The sequence below is a fragment of the Manis javanica genome, chromosome 13 (genome assembly GCF_040802235.1).
Source record: "Manis javanica isolate MJ-LG chromosome 13, MJ_LKY, whole genome shotgun sequence".
Classification (NCBI taxonomy): Eukaryota; Metazoa; Chordata; class Mammalia; order Pholidota; family Manidae; genus Manis; species Manis javanica.
In genome coordinates, this window is record NC_133168.1 from 16991128 (window position 1) to 17012325 (window position 21198).

The 21198-nt window shown below is 36.1% G+C and overlaps 1 protein-coding gene across 2 annotated transcripts; it reads left to right on the top strand.

Annotated features, from left to right (window-relative positions):
• The first annotated feature begins 277 nt into the window (after nucleotides 1–277).
• On the top strand, nucleotides 278–19203 carry SRSF12 (serine and arginine rich splicing factor 12). 2 transcript variants are annotated; one of them, XM_037014009.2, is made up of 5 exons: nucleotides 278–1450; nucleotides 11453–11557; nucleotides 12860–12963; nucleotides 13124–13265; nucleotides 18109–19203. In XM_037014009.2, the coding sequence occupies exons 1-5, from the start codon at nucleotides 1386–1388 to the stop codon at nucleotides 18473–18475; spliced, it is 783 nt and encodes a 260-aa protein (XP_036869904.2). In that variant the 5' UTR covers nucleotides 278–1385; the 3' UTR covers nucleotides 18476–19203. The 2 variants fall into 2 exon arrangements, with proteins under 2 accessions (XP_036869904.2, XP_073077091.1); XM_073220990.1 differs by lacking the exon at nucleotides 278–1450 and adding an exon at nucleotides 1629–1938.
• The last annotated feature ends 1995 nt before the right edge of the window (nucleotides 19204–21198 follow it).

The following is a 21198-nucleotide window of genomic DNA, read 5'->3' on the forward strand; positions in this document are numbered from 1 at the left end:
GTGATCCTGTAGACCTGCTTGCCATATACCCCATAGGGTCCCCTCTCAGCAGCATATAGTTCTTTTCTTAGTCCTTACCATAGTTTGTATCTTTATTACTGTGGTTATTAGATTCTGCCTCCCTATGAAATTGTAAGCTCCTTGAGAACAGGAACCCTGCCCACCTCCCGTTGTATTTCCAGTCTAGCTCTATGCCTGCTGTGCCACAGCAATTACTTTTTGAAGGAATAACCACTGTTTGAGAAGACTTTGCAGACCTTAGGAAATTCTCACAGTCTTTAAACAGCTGTGGACTGTGTAGGTAAGATGATCGTATTATTTATCCTCCAGAACCCACCCCTTAGAGATGAAAAGGGGTGGCTACTAATAATTACAGGTTACCTGGGGTAACAGACAATGCCAACTATAGGAGAAACATGAAGGCGGTAGGGTAACTAGAAAGGGCCAAATGTTTTGGAGAGAGAGGGAGAGGATAAATTAAATTTGCTTAAAGGCCATTGCATTTTCAGTGCTTTCCCCTGTTCATCTGCTTACTGTCCGTCCTTTTCTTTAAGCTCTACATAAGCTCTATGAGGGTGGGGACTTACCCTGTTTGTTAGAGTCCACACCTAGAAGCGTCTCTGGTGCATAGGAGGCGCTCAACAAACATTTGAAGGACTGTACTTACAATACATTGAAGAGTATGCCCTAAGCGAATAATGAAGAATCAAAACATTTAAAACAGAAAAACAAAAAGGAATTCTCACAGTTTGAGAAACTATTAAGGCTCAAGACAAAAAGGGCAGGAGGCGGAACAACTGCCAAGTTCTTGGGCTGAGGATGCCGAGATGACGGCCCCGGTGGCCTTCGGGCTGTTGTGCTGGTGACCGCCGCCTTCGCCTCCGCCCTTTCGACTCCGGGCACCCTCTCTGCAGATCCTCCAATCCCCGAGGACCCCTGTGGCCTCTGACCTCCCGGCACACTGTGACCCCAGCCGCCCTCGGACCGCGGCCCCCGGCGCCGCCCCTCTCTCTGGTCCCGTCGGGCCCGGCACCTCGCCCCCTGCTCCGGATGCCCTTGCATCCTGCAGTCGCCCCCTCCGCAGGTTCCCTCGGACCGTGGCCCTCCAGCGCCGCCCCCTCCCGCATCCCCGCAGACTCCGGGAGTCGCACGTCGCCAGCTCCCCGGACCCTCCCAGCCAGGGACCCCCTCACGCCCCCCGCCCCCCGCGCGGACGGCGCAACAGCCGCTCGCCGCGCCCGCCTCTGCGGCTGCGCGACGCCGGGCTGAGGGGAGGGGGTCGCGCCGGGGGCCGGCGGACGCGGCTGGGGCTGCAGTAGCGGCGGCGAGGGACGGAGCCAGCCCGGCGGCCGCGGGCAGACGCTGAGGGAACAGAGGAAGCCGCCATGTCTCGCTACACGAGGCCCCCCAACACCTCCCTGTTCGTCAGGAACGTCGCGGACGCCACCAGGTGAGCGGCGGCCGCAGGGTGGGCGCGGGGGAGGGGCGGGGCAACGGCCGCGGCCCGGCGGGTCTGCCCGCCTCCCCCGGGGGCCGGGCCCGGGCTCTCCGCGGAGGCGCCCCTCCGCGGGCGGTGTGAGCCCTCGGCTTCCGCCGCCCGGGCGGGACTCGGGCTTCCGCCCTCCCGGCCGGCGTCCCACCCCCGGGCGGCGATCCGCGTCTGGCGCGCCGCGCCTCGCGCGTGGGCGCCCTTCCTGTGCTCGCGGCCCGCGGGAGCGCAGCAGCCGCCTCGGCGGCCCAGGGGCCCCCCCAGCCCTGGCCGTGCGTGGTTCGTTCCGGGCTGCTGCCTGCGTTTTAGCCCCGCTGTCGCCGTGCCCCGATAGAGCCTTGGTCTTAGCTTCTAGATGAAGAGGAATTGGGCATGGCGAGACCGTCCTGAAACACAATGAGTACCTTGGGCCTTGAAATGGCCTTTTCTTCAGTCTGGTCTGCATACAGGTGGTACTGGTTAAATTTTATAAGTCACACTTTTTTTTATTGTATACGAAGGATAACTTCAGTGAATGACATTTGTTTTCTTAAAGTTTTCAGTCCAGAATAAACACCCATTATAACGGTTTGGATAGACTTCCTTGGTCGACTCTGACCCACACGCCTCCCTTTGAGGATTGACCACATATGCCTCAACATAGATCTTAAGGAATGACTTCTTCATAGAGCACTTTCTTCCTTAGTAGGAGCCAAACGGAATGGGGATGGAGTGGGTGGGAACATTAATGTTTAATTTCACTGGGTTTTCACGACTCCCCCCCCCCCCCACAGCTTAATAGGTATGCAGTATTATCTTGACGTACAGTAGGGAAAGCTGAAGCTCAGTTTTAATGACTTGGAACTTAACAACAGGTACACATATTTTGAAGCCTTTGACTCCAGAGCCATTTGGGATAATCATCATAGTTTATTACCGATAAGGAGTAAATGTTAAGTATTTTTAAAATTTGATGCTTATCATATATCACATCAGTATACAGTGAGTTAATTGATCTTAATTAACATCTAAACATGCCTGTGTTTACATAGCTTCTCACTGTTTATCAATACATTACATAGAAAATAGGCAACATTTATAATCTGGGTAGGGCAAAAAAAAAAATTCTCGCCGTTGAACAAACCACTTGAACACTGAATAAGCACTAAGTCTCTCCAGTGTGTCTACAAGAAAAATGAGGTTTCCAATTCTCATGGCCACAGGGGCCAGTCAGGGTAACATGAATGAGTGAAGTTTTCAGGTTTTAAGGCACAGTAGGGTGGTGTGGATTTTAACAAATGGAAATGAACATGTGCCATCTAAAGGGGGAACAGCAGCTGCTACTATGCTGATAACCGCTGTGTACTCATTTGGACTTGTTGCCACATTTTAAGAATTTTCAAAGAAAGTCAGAAACTTCTGTGAGTATAAACTTGGTTTCAAAGTGTTGGCATTTAATTCATGAAATTCCCATTTTATAGATTTAAAAGCTATAAAAAAACCTGCAGTATCGTGTTTCAACATATACTTTTTAAATGTTTAAACATTGTGGAGACTAAATAAAACACATTTGCTGGTGACACATGACCTCTGATCTAGATAATCTACTATTGAGTAATCGAGACTGATAATCAATGTTCATTGATTTTCTTTTCCATTTTTTCTACCACTTTTTAGCCCTGCCACTGGGGGCAATCAAAATCTAGGAGGTTTGAGCCTAGGGCTCAAACGTTGAGCTAAAGCTGGGATACTGAAAAAATGTAGACCACCACACAGTACTATCATTCCTGCTCTGGTCTGCCTTTGTACGAGTGGTCTGATCAGGCCTTTGTCTGCCTCCTTCCTGAGCAGGCCAGAGATCTATCTAAACAGCCTTCCTACAGAGGCTCCCAACTCCAGGTGGCCAGATGGGAGTTCCAGACCAGTGTTGTCTCCTGAGATATTGACACAGCAGCCAACTTTATTGGTGCTGGGGCTGCTGCACTTGGTGTGGTTGGTTCAGGGGCACACCGGGACAGTGTTGGGCAGCTTGATGATTGGCTATGCCAGGAACCCATCTCTCAAGCAGCAGCTCTTCTCTACCATTCTGGGCTTTGCCCTGTCTGAGTGTGCTAAGCTTTACCATTAAACATGATGTTTCTCTAAAAACCCAAACCAAAAACTAGGAAGTTTGTATTAATGGAGTAATAGTAATTGCTGACATTTGTTGGATACTTACTATGTGCTAGGCACTACACTAAAAACTTTACATATATTGTACAGATTTCACAAGAACCCTATAATGTATGCTCTTTATTAACCCCATTTTACGAGATAAGAAACCAAGGCTTAGAGAGATTAAGATTACACAGCCATTAAGTCGTGTTATGAAAGTAGAATGATCATATGTAACCTATATTAATAGCTTTTTTGTACAGGGTGACATACAGTGTAAGTTAACTAGCAGTATGACACCCAGACACATTTTGAATTAGCTTAAACATTTAGTATGCTTGTAAAGAAAATCATTGGAATAAATATTTAATCAGGGCATAAATTTATATATACAGTGTGATCTTAATTATATAAAGAATGAAGAAAAGCAAAAACTACAGAGTATGGGCCTGAAAGAAATCCATTTGAGTGGTTTTCTTTTCCCTGTTTTTAAATTTTATTTAATAAAAACGTTAGTTTTATAACAAGACCAAACTTTATTTGAATTGTGTCTCTGAAGTGGCCATTTTAATGTATACTATAAAGTATAAGATATTAAAAGACATAGGTTAGCATAAAATTTGTTAGCATAAATTAGAAACAATTGTGCTTAAGAACTAAAGAAAGATTTAAAAATACAATTTAAAATTTTGTCATTTGTATTATTTTTCTTTTCACTAGTGAAACAAGATGTGGACCAGGAAGAATATTTATTTTAGTATCTTTGGTTGTTTACTGTGTAGAGGAGTAATATTTTTTTTAATATCACATAATGGTTTTCTAATGAAACAAAGTAATGTTCAAAACTCAAAACATTCCCATTTTGGTGGAGGAGCAAGGATCTTTTATATTTCTTGGCCGTACTTAGTAGCATTCTTTGGTTATTGTGTATATGAGTTGATATTGATGGTGATACAGAACAAGCATTAAACAAAATTTAGCAAGATTCATAATAAAAAGTCTCAGCCAGCTAAGTATAGAAGGGAAGAAACTTCATCATAAAGGGCATGTATGAAAAACATATAGCTAACATCATGTTTAATTGTAAAAATTAAATGGTTTCCTTCTAAGATCAGAACAAGAGAGAGATGCCTACTCTCACTCTATTCAGCATTTTATTGCAGATTCAAACCAGTGTAACAAGACAAGAAAAATAAATAAAAGCCATTAAAATTGTAAAGGTAGAAGTAAAATCTATCACTGTTCTTAGATGAAATGTTTATTTACAGAAAATTATAGTAGTAATGGGTTTTAGAAAGTTATCGGGATACAGGATACATTTATGAGAGTTCTATTTCTTTGTATGAACAGCAAATAATTGAAAAAAAGTGAGATAAAAAGACTTTCCATTTATGTGGTATCAAAAAACATAGGAGTAAGTTTAACAAAAGAAATGTAAAAATTTTTGCACTGAAAACTACAACATATTGTAGGAGAAATTAAAGAGCAACATAAATGGATAGATACACCATTTTCTTGGATTGGAAGACAAAATTATCAGTTCTCCCCCAAATTGATTATATTATAGAGTCATGGCATTCCCTAACAAAGGTTTCTTAAAAAATAGAAAACAAGGAGTTAATTCTAATATATATTGATAGTCAAAGGATCCAGATTAGCCAAAGTAATCTTAAAAAAAAAATTAACAAGGTTATTTTATTTTTTCTTATTAAAGAAGTAATAATTTACTTTCTCATTGTATAAAACTGGGAAAATACAGAGGTCAGGGAAAAATATTTGTTTAAATTGAAGCATAATTGACATACAATATTCTGTTAGCTTCAGGTGTACATTCTAGTGACTTATTATTTTTATATATTATTAAATGATCCACACAATAAATCTAGTTACCATCTGTCACCGTACAAAGTTGTTAAACTATTACTGACAATATTACCTATGCTGTACTTTACATCCCTGTGACTTACTTATTTTATATCTGGAAGTTTGTACCTCGTATTCCCCTCCACCTGTTTTGTCCAGTCCCTGACACACACTGCTCTGGCAACACCAGCTTGTTCTCTGTATTTTTGAGTCTGTTTCTGTTTTGTTTGTTTTGTTTTTTAGATTCCACATGTAAGTGAAATCATAGGGTATTTGTCCCTCTTTGTCTGACATACTTCATTTCTCATGATACCCATGTTGTTGCAAATGGCAAGATTTCATTCTTCTTTATGGCTGATATTCTACTGTACCACATCTTTTTTATCCATTCATCAATTGATGGACACTTAGGTGGCTTCCATATCTTGGCAATTGTAAATCTTGCAGAGGACATAGGGATGTATATATATTTTTGAAGTAGTGTTTTCCTTTTCTTTGGGTAAATACTCAGAAGTGGAATTGTTGGATTATATGGTAGTTCTGTTCAGAATATTTTGAAGAACTTCCATACTGTTTTCCATAGTGGCTGGACCAGTTTATATTCCCACCAACAATTCCACCTTTTCTCCACATTCATCTTCACTTGTTGTTTTTTGTCTTTATAGTGAAAGCCAATCTGACAGGTGTGTGGTGGTATCTCATTTTAGATTTGATTTGCATTTCTCTGATGATTAGTGATGTTGAGCATCTTTTTATGTGCCTGATGGCCATCTGTATGTCTTTTTGGAAATATGTGTGTTCAAGTCCTCTGTTTTTTAAATTTGGTTTTTTTTTCTTTTTAATTGTATAAGTTCTTTATGTATTTTGGATATTAACTGCTTATCAGATATGACTTGGAGTTATCTTCTTTAATTCAGTAGGTTGCCATTTCATATTTTTTAGATGGTTTCCTTCACTGTGCTAAAAGCTTTTTAGTTTGATGTAATCCCATGTTTGTTTTAGCTCCTGTTGCCCTTGTCTGTGGAGACTGGTCCAAAAAAATATTGGTAAGACAAGTGTCAGAGAGCTTACTGCTTATATTGTCTTCTAGGAGTTGTTTGGTTTCAGGTCTTACATTCAAGTCTTTAATCCATTTTGAATTTATTTTTGTATTCAGTGTAAGATAGTTGGTCCAGTTTCATTCTTTTTGCATGTAGCTCTCCAGTTTCCCAAGCACTGTTTATTGAAGAGACTGTTTTCTCCTATTGTATATTCTTGCCTCCTTTGTTGTAGATTAACTGACCGTATCTGCATGCGTTTTTTCCTTGGGCTCTGTTCTACTCCACTGATCTGTGTGTCTGTTTTCATTGCAGTAACATATTGTTTTGATTACCATAGCTTCTACAAAGGACAGTTTGAAATCAGGGAGTGTGATGATGCCTTTGGCTATTCAGGGTTTTTTTGTGGTTCCATACAAATTTAAAGATTTTTTGTTCTAGTTCTGTGACAAATGCAGTTGGTATTTTGATAGGAATTATACTGAATCTGTAGATTGATTTGGGTACTGGACATTTTAACAATATTAACTCTTAAAATCCATAAACATGGTTTATCTTTCCATTTATTTGTGCTTTCTTAGTTTCTTTCATCAGTGTCTTATAGTTTTCAGAGTACAGGTCTTTCACTTCCTTGGTTAAATTTTATTCCTAGGTATTTTATTCTTTTTGGTGCAGCTGTAAATAGGATTCTTTTCTTATTTCTCTGATAGCTCATTATTACTTCAGGTAAGCACAGTTGTTTTCTACATGTAAACTTTGTATCCTGCAACTTTACTGAATTCATTTATTCTAATTGTTTTTTTGATGGAGTCTTTAGAGTTTTCTGTATGTAGTATCATGTTGTCTGCAAATAGTGACAGTTTTTCTTCTTTTCCAGTTTGGATGCTTTTTATTTCTTTTTCTTGCCTAATTGCTGTGGCTAGCAATTCAAATACTGTGTTGAATAAAAGTGGTGAGAGTGGGCATCCTTGTCTTGTTCCTGATATTAGAGGAAGAGCTTTCAGCTTTTGCTGTTGAGTATGACATTAGCTGTGAGTTTGTTATGTGTGGCCTTCATTATGTTGAGGTATGTTTCTTCTATACCCACTGTGTTGAGAGTTTTAGGCAAACTAATATTGAAAAAGGTAACCGAAGTTGGAAGAGTTATATTACATGACTTAAAGACTTACTGAAAAGATAAAGTAGTCAGGACAGTGTGATATTGGCCTAAGGATAGACAAATAGATCAATAGAACAGAATTCTATAAGTAGAATTACAGAATTAATTGTTTTTTGACAAAGGTATCAAAATAGTCCACTGGGAAAAGGAGAATCTTTTCAGCTAATGGTGCTGTATCAACTGGATATCCATATAGGAAAGAAAATGAACTGCATCATTTACCACACATCATAATTTGAGCTGATCATCCACTGAAATCTAAAAGATGAAACTATAAAGCTTTTAGAAGAAAAGATAGAATATCTTCATGGCCTAGGGATAGGCAAAGGTTTCTTACAGGACAAAGAAAGCAGTTACCATACAAAATAACATTGATCAGTTAGATTTCACCAAAGTTAAAATAAGTTTTCATTAAAAAATACCATTAAGAAAGTAAGTAGGCAAGCCACAGACTGGGAGAAAACATTCACAAAACATATATTTGACAATGGACTTCTTTTCAGAATATATAAAGAACTTTTACAACTCAGTAATAAAAGATAAACATTATTAAAGATGGGGGAGAATCTCAAAACAGACATTTCACAAGGAAATACATACGAATGGCTAATTAACACTTGAAAAGGTGCTCAACATAATTTGTCATTTGAGAAATACAAATTAAAGCCACAGTGAGATTCCATTTAACACTCATTTGAATGGCTAAAATTAAGAAGACTGACAATTCATAAAATAGTTCTACCAAAGATTAGAACAATTGAAACCCTTACAGGATTTTAAAATGGCATAGCCGCTTTGCAGAAGAACTGTTTGGTAGTTTTTTAAAAGTTGATATACACATGTTCTTTAATCCAGAAATTCTGCTCCTAGGTTTTAACACAAAATAAATGACTCATAAGCATAAAAGTATTGCACCTCACTGGTCATTAGGTAAGTTAAAATTAAGACGATGAGATACCCATTCCCTTGATTTCTTTCAGAATGGCAAGGATTCAAAGGTGTTAATGAGGAGGAGGTGGAGCAGTAAGAATTCTCATGTGCATTTTGAGGAGTGTAAGTTGACTTGGCCACTTTGGAGAACATGTAGTGAAGCTGAAGATGTACATACTCTCCAGCTACCAATGGTGTTGCTAGTGGTGCGTCCAATGGAGCTTTAGGTAGCATGTGTACTGTAGCACAATTTGCAGTGTTAAAAAAGGCATCTTAAAGTTCATCTACAGAAAGGTGGATGAATAAAATGTGCTTTTTTCATAACAATACCAATACAGAGTTAAAATGAATGCACTAGAGATGGAGAAATCTCAAGGAAAATGAATGCACTAGAGATGGAGAAATCTCAAGGAAGGAAAAGGCAAGACACACAATTGTACAAGTAGTTTGGTACTGTTTATATACAATTTGATATATATCAAAACACATATGGATATATGCATTTGCATTAAAAATATAGAGGAATGATAGACACCAATGATTGCTTCTAGGTAAAAGGGTATAATGTCTCATTTCTAAAATAATACTAAAAATTATGGCAAGTATTTAGATAATGCATCTTGTTGGTGGGTATATTGCTCTTTATTATCCTTTGTATTTTTCTGAATGTCAAAATAGATCACACCAAGAATACAAAAATAAATGAAAACAAAACAACAGCTAGTAGGTGAGGAAGTGGAGACAATGAATGGGAGCCAGCTCTTTTGAGATTGGTTCCTTCAGACGCCTACCACCCTTGGCTTCTGGGACTCCAAGCCTCTGTGACACACATTGCTGCAGCCTCCTCCTTTATATACTATCTAAGATTCTTTTCTTATCAGCCACCCATGTGTGGTTGATTGCTTTGGTTGCCTCAGACTACATTCATTTGAATCTAGCTTTGCTACTGGCTGGCTGTGTGTACCTCTGGGCAAGGTAACTGGTCACTGTTTCCTTGATTATTAAATGGTTAAAACAATATATCCTTTATTCATAAAACAGCAGATATATATTGAGCACTTAGAATGTGCCAAGCAAGTATGCTAGATACTGAGATACACTAGTGTGAAGACACCTGCTTTAGAAGTGATTCTCAACTCTGAATCTCAGAATTGCCTATGTAATCCTTAAAAAGCTAAACGTAAAACTGGGGCTCACCATGTGAAGCACTAATTAGGCCCAAAGTTAATGCATCAGGCTGAAGTACGTGTTTCTATTATATTCGCTTCATGGATGATTCCAGTATTCAGGAATGGTTGAGAATCTTTATCCTGTAATCTGTGTTTAGAGCAGGAAGTGTGTTTTTCTGACTCTCCATATTCCTATTCTTGCATCTCCTGATATTCCATATCAGCCTTGCTGTGATAGTAGGTGCTCAGTAAATATTGGTTGAATGAATAACGACAGAAGCAGGTAGTGTCACTCCCCTTTAATGCTAAGTCTCAGAAAGGCAGATGACTAAACATGTTACAGTGAGTACTGAATGAAATAAAAAATAGTAAGTAATAAATATATAATAAATATGTTATAATATCAATATACTGCTGGGTATATAGTGGATACTTAGTCAGTGTTAGTTAAATCTTTATGTAATAACTACTCAACCCACATCTCTAGCTTTAATCACTGACTTCTAGTCTTCAGAGGATAATAAAATCAATTAGTTCAACTTGTATAATCACAATTTTCAGTTGCATACAGAACTCTTGAATGTTCCACCATCACCTCAAATTTGACATCTCTAAATCCCAAAGCTTCTGCCTTTCTCCTCCCTCTTCAGTCTCTTTTTCAGCTAACTTTTGTCATTGACACCATCTTTCTTCCATTTGCCCAAACAAGAAGCTTTGCAGTCATCTTTGAGTCCTTTTCCTGCACAATATGTTTTGAAGTTCTCTTACTTTTTCTGAGCCATGTTTTGTGCTCAAAACTTGGTGCTGAATCTCTAAGATCTCCGTGAGGCAGTAGGGTGGGGTGGTGTGAACACATACTGGGGTCAGGCTGTGGGAGTCTGGTTCTGGCTCAGGTGTTTGCTGGCTTGGTGAGTTATATGTGCCCTCGTCTGTAAGCAACCACAGGGTGCTGTGAGAACTAAGTGGTCTTAAGGTGAGCAACGGCTGGCATATAAATGCTCTACGTCAGCTGTTAGCGCTAAGTATTTTATCTTTTCAGTTAAATTATAATTCCAAGAAGACGAATTTCATGCTATGTATTTCTTTGGTTTCCCCTCTTTAGTACCTGTCACAGTAGAAGGCATATAGAAGACTCAAAAATATTTGAGAATACGGTAGTTAGTTATTCTGGTTTATATTAAAAGTAAAACATCCATTTTCTTTAAAGCCTGAAGAATAGCTTTTTTCTAAAGAAGTCCTAATTCTTGCTGTCTGAAAACAAAATAAACATAAACATGAAATTATAGTGAGGCAAATGAATGTGTTCTTAATGAAATAGTTAATAGTTAGAACTCTTTATATTGACAGTTAGAAAGTCTTGTATTAGGAATAACTTTAATGTAAGTGTGATAGGTCAGTGTTTCCCCAACCTTACTAAGCATAGTAGTCACCTGGAGTGCTTGTAAAAATGGAGATTTCCAGCCCCTAAACCAGACCCTTGAATCAGAATCTCCAAAACTGAGAATTTGTTTTCTTTCTGTTTTTCTTCCTTTTTAAACCCTGGCTGATTCTTATAAGACAATTTAGGTAATGCTAGTCTAGATAATTTACTTTCTTTTTAAGGTTTCAACCAGATTTTTGTAGGCAAAATATTTTAATATGGCTATCCATATTTCTTTGCCTTATTCTTCAGGCCTGAGGACTTACGCCGTGAGTTCGGTCGATATGGCCCTATAGTAGACGTTTACATTCCACTTGACTTCTACACCCGCCGCCCAAGAGGATTTGCTTATGTTCAATATCCTTTATTTTACTATATGCATGTGAATATACTACATACATATACATGTACATACATGTATTCAGGAGTATATACTATGAGATTAATATTGCCTAATTAAATGTGTTTATTTCTTTATCTCAGAAAATATAAAGCAGTCCACAGTAGCTGGCAAGCACCCCCAGTTTGAACCAACCTATTAGCTAGAATCCAAGTGTAAACCAAGCAGGCGAGACAAAAGGCACCTCAGGTTCAAGTATCAAGGTGTAAAGAGGGAGGGTGGACCCAGATATAAAGACCTGGAAGAGGGGAAGTCTTTTTATCAAGCAAAAGATAAAGCCAACACCAGGTTGAGACTTCGGCTTTCCTACATTTACTCAGAGTTCCAGAGTCAAAGTCAAGTCTGATTTTCTTGGTTCTGTGTCTCTTATAAAGTCCATCTTGCAAGCCTTAAGGAGTAAAGGTCAAGGTTCAAGATCAAGTGACTCTGAGTTAATTGCCAAAGTCTCATTTTGTATTGTATTCCTTGAGCTTTTTCTGTTTTCTGTTTTTAAAAAATTGAATCAGTGAACAACCTCCTGAAATTTAGCTGTTTAGTCATTTTATATAACTTATTTCCATTTCAGTTAGGTTTAATATATAATTTTTATAGATAAGGGAGTTAGTGGGGTATCCCAATCCAGTATATGTAATTCCAGATGTTCACAGATTGCTTTTATATTTTATAATTATATTCCAAGTAATAAAAATAAAAAGGTATTTTAAAACAGTGGGTTCAAAGGTAATATCATTTTTAAAGGATAAAATCAGTTTTGAAAATATAATATTTTAGTTCACTTGTTTGTGTGCAGTTTTGTGATAGGTAATTTAATTAATATCATAGTTAAAAAGCCTTTTGATAAAAGAGTCATTTTAATTTCAGAATAAAGCCTTCTTCTGCATGCTGATTTTTTTTCAGTGGAAAACAATATAAATCTTTTACCTGATGGAAAGGAGTGACTCCTGAACAGTTTATAATACTAGGCAATATTGGACTTATTTCTTATAACGTGTTTCATATTACATGTGCACACTACAACTACACTAATGTATACAGTAAAAGTATAGTTACACATTTGTTTTTATATTTATATGCTAAATTATGGCATCTGTTTCATAATAAAAGTGAAATTGTTTCTGATTATTCATATTGGAGATGTGAACTTAACAAAATTTTAATGTGTTTTTCCTATTAGTTTCATGTCACATGTAAATAATTCTTTAAAAATAATATTTTTTACTTGATACCTGATGTTCAAAGTCTCCTTAACATCTAGTCATATTTGAAGATGTTCGTGATGCTGAAGATGCTCTTTATAACCTCAATAGAAAGTGGGTATGTGGCCGTCAAATTGAAATACAGTTTGCGCAAGGTGATCGCAAAAGTAAGTGTGACTAAACATTAGATCTTACTTATTTAGAAGAATGAGTTTCAAGCAATGACAGCTGTTTTAATTTAAAATTCTTTCAGAAAATAATACTATTTGAGTTGGCTTATTGTGGCTTTCAGATAATGAATTACAAGTTTTGCACTTCATATTCTAGCACCAGGCCAAATGAAATCAAAAGAACGTCACCCTTGTTCTCCAAATGATCATAGGAGATCAAGAAGCCCCAGCCAAAGGAGAACTCGAAGTAGAAGTTCTTCATGGGGAAGAAATAGGAGGCGGTCTGATAGCCTTAAAGAGTGAGTACGAAATATAAGAGGATTGAAAACTTAATTTTCTACTTTCTCTGGAAAACATTTTAAAGAGTTTTCAAAAACGAGCCACCAAAATCATTTTGTTTAATATATGTTAAAGAATTAACTTTGTAGAAACAGATGTGTTCTTCTCTATGAAGTACTGTTATTTAACTTGGGTTAAATAACACCTTCCAGTGTTTTTATTTCATGAAAAAGCAAAAAATTTGAAAGTGTTTACTGAACAAATAAAATGAGGAATTTTAAATAAATAAAAATTTCCTAAGTGAACCCAACAATTAAAAATCTTAAATTCTGACAATTAAAAACTCTTAAGAAATACAGTGTAGTAATTTGGGAAAGGAAGTTGATTAAAATTAATGTAAATCAATATATTTATAAATGACAAATTATTTTCAAGAATAAATTCTAAGTATACTAGTATTGTAGGAAGAAGACATAAAAATAGTACAATTTTCAGGAAAAGATTTTTGCAAGTTATTTTGCTAGCCAGGAGTTTGTTTCTGTTAGACTAATAGCAAGTCACAATGGAAATTAACTACTTGAAGTTACTTAAATAATAACTGAAATTGTATCAGCATGCCTAATTTTTAAATATTTGTACTATTTACTTTAAGTCTTAATGCTATAATTTTCATAGACACGTAGGATTTTAAGGTGAATCTTTTTCTTAAAGAATGACCAGCATTCATACCAGTGTGTTTTTTCTGTGAGGAGTGTGAGTTAGCTCTTCTGGATTGCATGTAGTATACCTAAGCTACACAGGCTTGCAGTTAGCTTCAAATCACAGCTGATAACCAGGGCTGCTTACTTTCACTCCAGTCTCTCCATTCTTCAACTCCAAGAGCCTAGACAAGAAAAAATCTAACATAGGATATATGTACCAGAGCTAGAGAGAGTGAATCTTTGCTCCAAGTCCCTAGTTCTAAATATAAGACCGATGTAGCCAGGCTCCAATTCCTCCAGCCAAGTAGATAGAAGTAAGAGAGGAAAAGAGAAGCACGTCTATATTCTATGACTTTTTAATATCCAAGAATCCTAATCGCTAGAAAATATGGCCTAGTCAGAGCCCTAGAATCTTACATAGCAGATCAGTACATCTCCTTGGGTGTGAACCAAATGCTTTGATTTTGGCCCATCCTTAGGAAGGCATGAAGGTAGGGGGAAGCCTTAAGCTTCTTTAATAAGCCAGAAGAAATCAGGTCAGGATTGAGCCATTATCAAGATCGGTGAAGAAATACTAGAAACAGTTATATTATTCTGGAACTTGATCTTTTTTGTCATACTTTCTCTGATAGTGTAAGGATATAATAAATATCCCTTGTATCAGTAGGGAATAATTCAGTTGGTACTTTGGCTAAGGGAAAACTGTTTTCTCTTGGTTGATTATTTGAGATTTAGACTCTGATCTATAGTTTCTATACTTAAATAGAAAGTTATATTTATAGAACTTAAAACGTGAGAGCAAATTAATATTTAAAAATTTTTTTACTTGTCTTGTGTAGGAAAGCCACATCAGTACCAAAGGTACTGCTTCTGGCTTCACAGAGTACATGGATAGTGTAAGGGAGTGATGTTCAATGGTTAACATTACTGTGAATTTTATATATATCTATCCATAATACTGAACATAGACTATATGTATGTATAAACTATGCACATGTATTTTAGCATAAGTTTAAAATGATTTGGATGAGACATATACAGTGAATGTATCAAAGATCAAAATATATATAATTGTGCCTAAAACAGTACTGTCCTAACCAACTGAGTAATATCCACTGGCCTTGGTAAAAAAGATGTAGTTTATAAAAGAAAAAAGACAAGAAAGAAATTGCCCATTTGATTAAGAATGTCAGTTGTTTCCAAATGCATTAGAGCCTATGTTAACCAGGTTTTCCCCCTAACTGATCTAAAAAAGTTGAATATTCACATAATTTTCTGCCTTCTACTGAATGTAAAATATAATACTTGGCTAGAGAAAAAAAATGTCTTAACAGTTATCTGTAATCATCATGCAGTATCAAGAATAGAGAGAACATTTTCTTGCCAGGTAATTCTGTTCTGCTTTGTACTAGTTACAAGTCCATTGCTTAACCTCCCTGACCTCAGTTTTTCTCATTTGTAAAACTGTATTATAAACAATGCAAGTCATACCTAGCTCTCAAAGTATTCATAATGATCAGATTGTGTGTGTGTGTGTGCATCAGAATATATATAAACCTAACATCTGTAAGTATATACAGTATATGTAGTATTAACTTCATTAAAAAAAGGCCTCTAATTTTGCCTTTAGTAATGTGGGCAAAAAAACTAGTTTGTTGCTATCACTAGACTCTGAACCCTGGAGAAGCAAGGACGTTTATCATTCATGCTTATATCCCCTGCTCTTGGCAGTAGTCCCTAGCACATATTACGTACTTCATTAATCTTTGTTGAATTTACATGTCAGTGAATTTGTATATATTCCTAAAGAATGTTTTTTGCCCCCAGCCTTCTTTTCTTTACTCCAACTTAGAGCGTCCTTTTTTTTTTAGTGTTAGGTTTTTTTTCAAGGACAGTTTTCCCATTTTGTTTTCTTCACTGTCTACAACAGGAACGATTTAATAATTCCTAAAATACTGTATTTTTATTCTAAAATATATTCTACTTCAATATATTTATGCTTTCTTTAGTCTTTATTCCTTCCTTTCAGTTCTATGCTTCTCTCTGGGATTATTTTCCTTCAGCCTAAAGAACTTTTACTATTTTTTAGAGCTCAGGCCTGCTAGCAGGGAATTATCTCAGCTTTTGTTTATCTGAAAACATCTTCATTTTATATTCAATTTTGAGGGATATTTTTACTGGGGATAGAATTCTAGGTTGGAGGGGAATTTTTTCTTTCTGTTTTTCTTTAATATTGTTCCATTGTTTTTCAATACCCATAGTCAGCTGTCAGTCTTAATGCTGCTCCTTTGAAGGTAATGTGTCTTACTCAAATGGATTTTTCAGATTTTTCTCTTTGACTTTGGTTTTTAGCAGTGTCACTGTGATATATCTAGTGTAGTTTTTTTTTTATGTTTATTCTACTTGGGCTTTACTGAGCTTCTTGAAATTGTGAATTAATGCCTTTAGTGTTGGAAAATTCTAGGAATTTTAGGGATTAGTTTTGGAAATTTTTAAACTCTCTCTTCAAATATTGCTTCTGCCTTATTTAGTTTCTTTTTTTTGGCCATTTGACTATGTACCACACACCTCTTATGTTCTGTTTTGGATTTCTTAAAATTCCTTTTCTCATTGTGTTTCTATGATTATATTTCTCAGTATGATAGTGTTTCTCTAAGAATTTGGTTTTCAGTTCACTGTTTCTTACTTCTGCTCTATTTTGATAGCTATTAAATCCATCTAATGATTTTTTAATGTCAGCTATCATGTATCTTCAGTTCTAAAATGCCCATTTGTGTTTCTTCTTATAGATTCATGTTATGTTGAAATTGACTATCTTTTATCTGTTTTTGTATCTTTTCCTCTTGTTTTCTTGCACAAATTAGTCATAGTGCTTTTTAAAATTTGCATCTGAATAACATCACTATCCATACAAATACTTTGGGTCTGTTTCTTTTGTCTTTTATTTTCCTTAGTTTTTTCCTAGTTGCTGTATTTTATATATATCTGTGTTTCACATACCTCATGGTTTTTTACTGGATGTTGGACATTGTCGATGAAAAATTATAGAAGCTTTGGGTGATATCATCCTTCAGAGAAACTTGTTTTCTCTAGTAGGCAGAGTATTGGCATATCACTTTGATCCTGTCAAGACATTGTTTGAGGCATTGTAAGACTGATATATTTTAGCTTTAACTTACTCCTAGGGCATGACCCTTACCTGCACAATATTACCCTTCTGGGTTCTTACTGGGAAGCCCTGGTTATTGAGGCTCCTTGATCTTGCGGGGGCTCTAACTCCAGCCTCTTTCCTTAGTACTGTGAATCTGATAAAATTTCACCTTCATTCTTGAATGTTCCAACTGCTGCTTTTTGCTAACTATTAGAGTCTCATCCTGGGCTTGCACAGATTAGAAGACAGCCAGTGACTTGAGAATTTGTAGGCAGATTTTAGGGTTTTGTTCCATCTTCAATTCCCTCATATCTCAGATTTTACCCCTTAAGTCCCAGCCTTTTTGTTAGCCCTGAATTCCAACCTCTGTCCCTTCAGCTTAGTCTTATAGCCATTTTCTGGTTGGAAGTAGTCTCTTGCTCATATTGCTCATATTCTGGTTGGCCCCAAACCCCCATGCTGGCATTTGAAAAATTGTCTTAGTAAACGATCCGTAGCTTGTAACTCCTCAAGTTATGTTGGCTATTCTCTAATGCCTTCAAAAAATTGTTTTATAAATGTTGTCTGGCTTTTTTATACAGCTGTTTTCTGTGGGAACATTAGTACAGATTTCTCTATCTTGGTCGTATTCAGAAGTGCTGCATCTAAATTTTTGTTTTATAAGCATTATTTGATAAGATTTAAGTGATTATTTTCTTTCTCTTTTCATTTTTTTTCCCTTCAGATAAATATGCATAAATATGCAGGATATTTTCTTCAGAACTATCCCATATCATAAGATATATCTAGCAAAGTAAAAATCTTTTGGTCATATAATCTAGTATAACAAATATTATAAATTTGTTACTTATGTTTGAACCAAAAACATGCATAATAAAACTAGAATTGTTTCTTTTCCGATAAAAACATAACTGATGTCATTAAAGCATATAAACTCCTGAAATTACTGTTTCCTAGCCTATTAACTGTTTTTGTATGAAGTATATATGCTGAAATTATGAATATTTACAGGTCTCGACACAGGCGATTTTCTTACAGCCAGTCTAAGTCTCGCTCCAAGTCACTATCAAGGCAGTCTACCTCAGCAAGGCAGTCAAGAACTCCAAGAAGGAATGGTTCTCAAGGACGGTCAAGGTCCAAGTCCTTACAAAAAAGGTCCAAGTCAATAGGAAAATCACTGTCAAATTCACCTCAAAAGCAAACTAGCTCAGGAACAAAATCAAGATCACACGGAAGACATTCTGACTCCATAGCAAGCTCCCCGTGTAAGTCTCCCAAAGGGTATGCCAACTCTGAGACGAAAGCACAGACAGCAAAACACTCTCATTTTCGATCGTATTCCAGATCTCGGAGTTACCGTCATAAAAACAGTTGGTGAACAACAACAGAAGAGCACTGTGTAGTCTTTAATATAAGTTATTAAACCTCTCATTATGTTAAATAAAACTTCTTCAAGGCTTACAGAAAATGTGAGTTGATATTAGTTACTTTGGGCATATGCAAGAAAGAAAACCTCTCTAGCTTTGGTTAATTAAGATTTGGTCTCAGTTCAAGGCCCACACTACAAATTATCATGTGTCTGATGTCACCATATTATGGACTGTTTTTTGTTTATGTTGTGGCAGAAGGGTACTTTTCAAAGGAAATGGGTAAAATGGAACTAATTGAGAAAATTCTACTTGGATATTAAGTATTATTAATAAAATAATACCCTCAAATATTTTTTCCTTTTAAGCACTTGATGTAAAAAGTAATTTTGACTGTATAAAGGGCAGACCTGAGCTGTTTGACACCTTATGTCCTCCTTTCTTCTGCTTAAACTTGGGCCAATTCCTGATGGTTATTAGTTCATATTATAAAATTTTGGCATTCCTGAAAGTACAATTTGTACTGAGATCAAGCATTCAAAAGATATATTCTCTCCTGAGTTCAAAAACAGTTTTATTTTTACTGAGTGGAACAGTATAGATAAGTTGACAACAAATTGCATCCTGTACCATGTTCATTCACTTCAGAAATAACCTAACATTTTAAAAATACTGAATTTTGAGTGGTTTGAGACTCTTCTAAAAACTGTACAACACTCATAATCCAAAAATACTCATATTAAGCCTTATATATTTGAAGAGTGGTACATTTTGTATAAAAACATATTTTATACCATTATTTCTACATACCTATTTTTCATCTACTGCTTAACTTTTTCTTTGAAGACTTTAAAATTGCATAGAATAAGTGATTATTTTTGAAAGTGTTTAGTACCTTGTATTAAACTCAAGACTACATCTTCAAAAAACAACTTTGCAGTATTTGGATTTACATTACTGCCCTTCATTTTTTTTAAACCAAATAACTTTATTTGATATTAGTTGCTTTTGTAGTTGTTAAAACTGAAAATTTCTTTAAAAATGTGTTTGTAGTTTACATTTTTCAGAGGGTTTTGGTAGTATTTGTGATAAATGGTTTTACATATTATTATAGCAATATATTTATAGAGCTCTACTTGTGTACCTTGTTGAATTATATTGAAAATTAAAAGTTCTCAACCCATACAGTTAATATTTATATCTAAGTGCTTAAGAAAAAAGTCTATCTTATATATTTTTAGCATATAGGAGCCAGTGTTGCATCTGTTTGTTTTGAATACAAATTCCATTTTCTTTGCATTTTTAGATCCTATGTTTAAGAAATAACTTTACAAAATTATATGCTGGTAATATTTGGACCATAAATCCATGTATATTGTACCTGCTGAATAGGTTTTCTTTAATTATAGCAAAATTTACTTCAAAACTACAACTCCTTGAAGTATTCATCTGTTATAAAATTTAGTTATGAAGTTATGTGGCACTACTGAAAATTTAAAGGATTGTCTAAAGAAAGAGCAAGGCAAATACTAATAGTAAATTTTTATATTTTCTAAATAAATGTTTGAGTTTACCCACACATATGCAGTCATTTGAAGTGCTAACTTGGTATTGATTGTAGTGTCTTTACTCTGCATTTAATCCTTATTATCTTAGTAAACAGTTAATAAGGCAGTGTTTCTAAACAGGCTTAATCTCAGATTGGTTTTCCATTGTAACCTCTAAACTGCTTTGGAGGATACTATTTGGTTTGATGGGAAAACTGGAATGGTAATAGTTCATACTTATTTGTACTTTACTATGTATTTGGCACTGCTAAGTTTTACATTATTCACCTGTTACAGCAGCTTTATGAGGTAAGTACCACTGCAGATAAGGAAAGTGAGATGCAGAGAGGTTAAATGACAGGCACCGGATCACACAGCCATTAGACTTTGGAGGTGGGGATGCTGGGCTCTAGACTACCTCTCCCTGACTACTATGCTCTGTCTTTTTGGAAGAAAGTTTTTGACAGATATATGCTAAACTAGGATAATGTTTAGGGGGAAAGGAGAGAACAGAATTAGAACAAGAAAAGATTACAGGGCTCAGTGTAAATGGATTCTGTGACTCTGAGTGGAAATGAGTGGCAGTTGGGCTGGTACACTGGCAAAATGTGTTCTGGGTATATCTCTATTCTAGGGTTCACTTTTGTTATAGAATTGTTTCTTGAACCATTTAAGAGAGGATACTTAGAATAAGATTGTCTGTTAATAAATAAAGCCAATGTCTTACATATCTGTGATCATTTCTTTAAAGATATTTATTCAGGTATTTTCCAAGTTTAGGTTACTACCTACCTCCATTTGTTCAGGATCATAAGTTAATGTCAAAGAAAGTAAAGATGGCCATTACAACTTCTGTTTTCTTTCTCCCTGTGAATAATACACAATTTCGGTATTGCAGCTGACATTTTTTAGCTGCAAACAAGTAATGGGGGAATATGCCAAATTTTTTATTTGGAGCCTGAGAATTAATCTTGTGCCACTGAGCTGATTTATTTTATGATTTTATTATTGTAGTGTTTACATGAGATACAACTATTCTGAAACAACTATTTGTCTTACAAATAATTTTTTCCTTTATTCTAATCACATTAAAGAGGCAATATCTGTCAATGTTTAAAGGAGGAAGTATTTAGAAATATTTTTATAATTCTCCTAAACTATATTAAAATTGTGATTTCTTATTTAGA

Bases quoted from the DNA above. Each gene is read 5' to 3' on its own strand.
- SRSF12 (XM_037014009.2), top strand. From the start codon at position 1,386: ATGTCTCGCTACACGAGGCCCCCCAACACCTCCCTGTTCGTCAGGAAC. The intron at 11,558-12,859 runs ATATCCTTTATT...ACATCTAGTCAT, and splicing joins AGAGGATTTGCTTATGTTCA to ATTTGAAGATGTTCGTGATG. The intron at 12,964-13,123 runs GTAAGTGTGACT...TTCATATTCTAG, and splicing joins TGCGCAAGGTGATCGCAAAA to CACCAGGCCAAATGAAATCA.